The sequence below is a fragment of the Gavialis gangeticus genome, unplaced genomic scaffold (assembly GCF_001723915.1).
Source record: "Gavialis gangeticus isolate Ggan-Ray unplaced genomic scaffold, GavGan_comp1, whole genome shotgun sequence".
NCBI lineage: Eukaryota > Metazoa > Chordata > Crocodylia > Gavialidae > Gavialis > Gavialis gangeticus.
The window spans coordinates 100,662,677-100,668,684 of record NW_017728992.1 but is presented as its reverse complement, the minus strand read 5'-3'; the positions used below and the strand labels follow the sequence as shown (position 1 = coordinate 100,668,684).

Below are 6,008 nucleotides of genomic sequence, written 5' to 3'. Positions count from 1 at the left end.
TAGGGGCAGGGGAAGCAGATCCCCTGCTCACCTCTTGGTGCCTGCCCCCACACCACTGCCCTACCCCTTTTTGCCTCCCTACTTGCCTTCCTGCTTATGTCCCCCTTCCTCAGTGATCTGGGCAGAGGGGGAGCTCCAGAGTCACTCCTTCCCCCTGCAGCAGGGAGCCCACAGCTGGCAGAGTCCTCCTTCCCTGCCCAGCTCCTCTTCCCCTTCACTCCCCACAGCTGGCCTGGAGCAGGCTCAAAGGAAACTGTTCCCAGCAGAGCTGCTCTCTGTAACACAGGGGCAGGAATGGCTCTGGAGCTCTGCTGTGCCCGCTGTAGTGGAGTCGGACTCCAGCAAGGCGCTGTGAGGTACTGCTCTGCAGGGAGCCCAGCCAGATGGAGCCCACAGCAACGGGAGGCAGATTCCTCTTTCCCTGCCTGGCTCCCTGCCAGTACGGCAAAGGAAGGGAGAAGGGGAGTGGAGATGGGTAGGGAGCAGACACTAGAAACAGAAATCTGCACATTGCTGACACTGGCCCATCTGGGCCCCATGCACAGCTACTTTTTGAAGCTCTGGAAACTTCATCTTGGAATTGAGTAAATACAGTAACTGCTGAACAGTCACTCAGCAATGCTAATTAGCTGCTTGCTGCACCAGGTGAACCTGGCTTCTAGTTCAGGCTGTAGCTTGTAAAGAGCAGTGTAGCTTATTGTAAAAGTGCCCCATGTGTAATAGAAGCTACATCATTCTCAGGTTGTAAACCTGAAAACTCCAGTTGCTAAATGAAAATAAGGGCATTTATAGACGTTTTGCGTGTGTGTGTGTGTGGGGGGGTGTTAATTAGAGCAGCTCCCAGAGCATCATGTGTATCAGTGTCCCTGCACTAAAAAAAATGGTGGCAGGGACACTTTAACTAAAGCTTGTAGAATGAGCTTTAGTTAAAGTGTTCCTGTTGCTGTTTTTCAGTATGGGGACATTGATACATATGATGCTGGAGTCTGCTGGAGCATGGCAACTACCACTTCAGATTACTAGAGTCTGCGCCAATGTGCTGTAATTAGAGTGTCAGAGCAGCCTCCCTGCATGTGTATACGCACCCTAAACTACCAAGCTCTGTTGTTTAATTAGGGAAAAGTGTTTTTTTTGTTAAATACACTTACATTTTTGCATTTCACAGAAAACTTTCATTTATGTTCAAGTCATCTATGAAAAAGCAAAGTGAACAGCCAAAAGGTTATTTTTTCAATCCATAATTTGTTCTGTATGAACACTTCCACACAATGGACACCACATCTTCAGCTTCTCCTAGACACCTTTTGCAGCCACGTGCTGTCATTAACCATCTTTCATACCCAGGTGCGACCATGGAATTTCCTTGGGGCAGGTTCCACAATTGTGTACGTAAACATTTTATAGTAAAGAAACGTTTAGCTGCCTTTTTAAATCTGGTATTGCTACTGGCAACCAAGATAACAGCTAAGACCACTTGACTGGCATACTCTTCGGCTACTAGGAAATGCTTTACGGACCACAGTTTAGGAAGTTTTGCTATAGAAACTTTGGTCAAGAGATACTTACGTCTATAAGATGCTTTACTTCATGTTTTCTGAGGTCACTGCCAATTTTGGCCGCTAGTAGGACACATGCTCCAGCACAAAGCTTTCTATTCTGCTTGTTCAACTTCCCCTTGAGAGCAAGCTTCTCAAAGTAGACAAAGGCCATGGCCACAGTGGGCTCCTCAAAACTGCACTCATCTTGAGCAAGTTTGCGCATCTCTCTCTTCAGACTGCGGAAAGAAAACAAAGTCCCAGAGTGGGAGCAGCTAGAGAACTTGCAGCAGGATATAGTCTCTTAAAACAACTTTCCTTTGGGAGACTTTCTTACTCAAGCAAATATGGGGGGAATAATCCAATTTATTGGGTGGCTATCCTTATAGTCTGGTGGACATTATTCAGAATCCTTCAAGTGACCCAATAAATATCTGCTTCTGGAGTTTCATCTGAGTAGAAAATTCAAAACTAGTCATTAAAAGTTATTTAAATATTAACATCAAGTAACTGTGCAATCTAATTAACATAATTATGTTCCTTCTTTCTCCTTTGCTGCTTTGAAAAGTTTCATATTTAAATTGTAGGCTCTTTAAAGTACCCTAGAACGGTGTCTAGATGGTTGTATAAAAGTATCAGCTACACTTTTGGGCACTTAAACGATAAATTTGAATGCACAAATGAAAATGCCTGCCTTCTATCTGCGCTTTTTCCTGTTTTATGGATCTTGCAGTGAAGTTGTAATTCTAGACTAATGTACTAGAAATGGCAGTGATGGTATTAGTAAAGTATTGCAACTTCTCTGTAATACTGAATTAAGGGAGAAAAGCCTACCTTTTAAATGTTATGAAACTGTTGGGCTGCATCTATTAAAACTGCCCTTTCATACTGTTCATGTCACTATTTGGGAAAAGCATACAATCTAACGGTTCCTTTCTTCAATACATGAGTATGTTTTTAGTATCAGTGGCACTGGGACTCTTCTATCAGTCTTCTGCCTTTCATATTTTGGTGCATGTCCAGTTTTCAGTACTTTTTACTCATCTGGCAAATACTCTCTCTATCCAGACACAAACTCTCAAACTTCCTTATCTTATTTACTCAGCTCACAAGCCAAAGCAAGCATATGTGTCTTTTGAAGGTCATTGTTTCTGGAAAAAAAATCAATAGTTACTGCAATTCCCTTCACGTAACAATACCAACAGTAATTGAACTAAAATCTGAAGTAGCTGCATGCTGCAACAGGGTTAAAACACTCGTGACTGTCTTCACAGTACCTTCTTATTTTGCTGAGAGTTAACTTAATGTGAGGGAACTTCTCTTTGAAGGTCTCATTCATGTCCTTCTTGAGATCTGATGGCTTCACATAGTCGATTACTGTAGTCTGTAACAGATCAGTTAATATGGATCAATTGCTGTAGTCTATTAGATTACTCCAGAACAAAACAAAAAACCAACCCAAACCAAACAAACGTTGTATGTCCAGTTAGGGGGAAATAAACCTGAATTAGTAAAATAAATAAATGAAACTTGTGCTTGCCCTCTGAGAAGAAAGAACCTGAACTCTGGAATGGCTGATAAGCACGAGCACTCCCAAACAGCACGCTTGGATGTTATAATGAAGATATTTTCCCAAATGACATGTTCAAACTATGTGAATGAAGGGAATCCAGTTAAGCACTAATCTTGTTGGACCAAAACAAAGTCATTACAGTACTTAATTTAATGATTTGTTTTGTGTGTACAGCTCTCTTCAGTCCTGAAGCATATTTGCCAATTTCTCTCAAGTTTAACTTTTCAGAATTTGCACCGGAGGTTACTTTTGAAGTACCTATGCCATCCATGTCTAATGAAATGGATAATTACATCCCACCCTTCTTTAAATATGCACATTCACAAGCCTACATGTCAGGGGATTTAGTTGCATAATTTAGGTTACAGTTAATGAGTAGGTAGACAAATGGGTAAAAAATGTTTAGTTGGTCTGTACACTTAAATATCCTTATGGCATCTCTTTTACTTTGAGACTTTCCTCTCCTTTTCATCAAAGGAGCTGTGGTATAACAGTCTCTAAGTAGAAGGGGAGAATCTTCCTGTGAACTTGTTACCAATATGACAATGCTTCTCTCGCCCTCCCCAAGGTAAGGCCTCTTCATATTCCTTTGCTGCTTTGGCCAAAAATTGTCAGCTTGATAAAGGGGAAATGATTGTGATGCGAAAGCATATGTTTTCTTGTCTCTAACTGCTTTTCACTCAGCTAATGGACTGAATTGAGAGGAGCTCTGACTTGAGCAGTGACAGTGCAAAAAAATGCCTGGCTCTGGTGTTCCCAGCCCTTATTTCTCCTCAAAGTCAAGGGACAGGGACTTACAAAAGTGCAAACCTGGGTGTGTTGAGAGAGAGAGAGAGAGAGCACTTAACTTCTCGTGTGCTACAAGTACTTGGTCTTCTGCCCAATTCACCAACCAAACTATTTGTTGTTACTTAAGTACTTATTGTATGTACTGCATCCTTCACGCTCTCTTTCTTTCCAAAAAGTCCCTTCTAACTTCTGCTGTTATGGCACGGATTAGTTGCTGCCGGCTTCTCCGAACAGAGTGGAGGTTAAGAGAGAGGTGCAGAACAATTACAAATGGATAAGCCTGTTTTGGTTCTTTTGGTCCCAGAGGATCTTTTAAAAGCTTAAACCCAGAAGTATTCCATCCTCAAGGGAGTGTAAACCCCCTGAAAGGGACAGAGGCTGCATTAATTAGAACCATGTTCAATGACATAAAAAGGAATAAAAGTATAATTACCCTTTATTTCTAATGAGTTACTCAGAGACAATGTGACAAATGCTAGAAAAGATCACATATCTTTCTGCTCTCTAACTGCACATCCTACAGCTGAAAGGAAGAGAACCAGAATTTTCCTGAATTTTTTTCCACAGCTTCCAGGCAAATAAAGTATAGTTCATGGGCATTCAAAAATGTATTGAGATTTTTTTTTCTTATGTTCCCACCACTTACATTCCAGTTGGCAATACCATATTTTCTCACATACATGCTTAGGGATATAATATGCACCTGGTTTTTTGGAAGGCAGAATGACAAACTTTTTCCCTGGCCTTATAGTTGCAAAGAGCAGGGACAGAGCCTGACCATTAGCTGAGTTACCCTCCCTTTCCTACTTTACTAAAGGTGAAACCCTAGCTGCTGTTGAAGACTAGTTTGCATAGGTGGATCTATGACTTTGAAGAGTTAAGTCTCCAAGGGTATGAAATAGGAGGAGAGCGAGAGACCAGGAACAGCTAGCAGACAGCAAAATTTCCCTAAGAAAGGTTAGCTTAATTAAAGGAAACAAAAGTTTTGTTAACAGATCCAGACTGAAGAACAATGAACCGTAAAGTCAGCTGACTCCCTCGGCTGCCTGAACAGTAATGCAGCAGATGCTGAACTGTGGAGCAGGAATCAAAGCAAGGTGCTTCTATCACGGTCAAAAAAATCAGCGTTCCCCACTTAATATACACACACCAATTTTCCAGGAAAGGGTGCATGTGTATGAAAAAATATAGTATTTTAGAGAGTAATAGTTATCATACTGAAATTAACAATAGATCTATTGCCTGCTCTCATACAAATCCCTGTAGTGAAAAGAATGAATTCACAATGGCAGCCTGTTTTGCTGCTGACAACATGATCTGTATTGTCAGTGCAAACCCTTGAAAGGGCTGGCATCAGTCCATAGGTAATGGTAGCTATTTATCCTGGCAAGCAATCCTATATTCAGTGAGGCCCAACAAGAGCAACAACATATTAGCATCTTAAATGCATGGACAAGTGACCATCAGGATGCTCCTCTGCTTTTGATCATAAATCTGAGTTTTGTTGTATGCCAACATGAGAGAGAATGCACTAGGGAGATTGATTCCATGTGCAGCCTCCCTATCCTTCTCAATGTTTCAGCAGCTACTAGAGCCCCAGCAAGTTGAATCAGAAGAAAACAAGCCATAAGGATTCCTTTAATTACTGTTGTAACAGAATCCCTGCAAAACCAGACCTGCATAACTTAACTTAGACCTGTGGTTCCCATGTTTCTGAAGTAATAGACTCTTGTGAACCTTCAGAATTTCTGGTGGTGGACCACACACACAGGCTTATCCTCAAACTCAACTAAAAGGATCACTTACTATGGCCCTGCAGACCACCAGTGACCCAGAGATTGCACTTTGGGAACTACAGCCATACCTCGTTTTATTGCGCTTCGCTTTATTGCGCTTCGCAGATATTGCGTTTTTTTACAAATTGAGGCAAGACCCTCCACCAGCAAAAAGATTACGACTTGCTGAAGGCTCAGATGATGGTTAGCATTTTTTAGCAATAAAGTATTTTTTAATTAAGGTATGTACATTGTTTTTTTAGACATAATGCTATTGCACACTTAATAGACTACAGTATAGTGTAAACATAACTTTTATATGCACTGGGAAACCAA

At 41.4% G+C, this 6,008-nt stretch overlaps 1 protein-coding gene across 1 annotated transcript in view; it reads right to left on the bottom strand.

The window, feature by feature from the left end:
* The window catches only part of CABLES1 (Cdk5 and Abl enzyme substrate 1), a gene marked incomplete at its 5' end in the record, with an annotated part of 168,875 nt that overhangs the window by 15,119 nt on the left and 147,748 nt on the right, over positions 1 to 6,008 (bottom strand). Inside the window, 2 exons of the mRNA XM_019526249.1 lie at positions 1,567 to 1,774; positions 2,813 to 2,919. Coding sequence (XP_019381794.1) covers positions 1,567 to 1,774; positions 2,813 to 2,919 — 315 coding nt within the window. The remainder of the gene's footprint in view (positions 1 to 1,566; positions 1,775 to 2,812; positions 2,920 to 6,008) is intronic.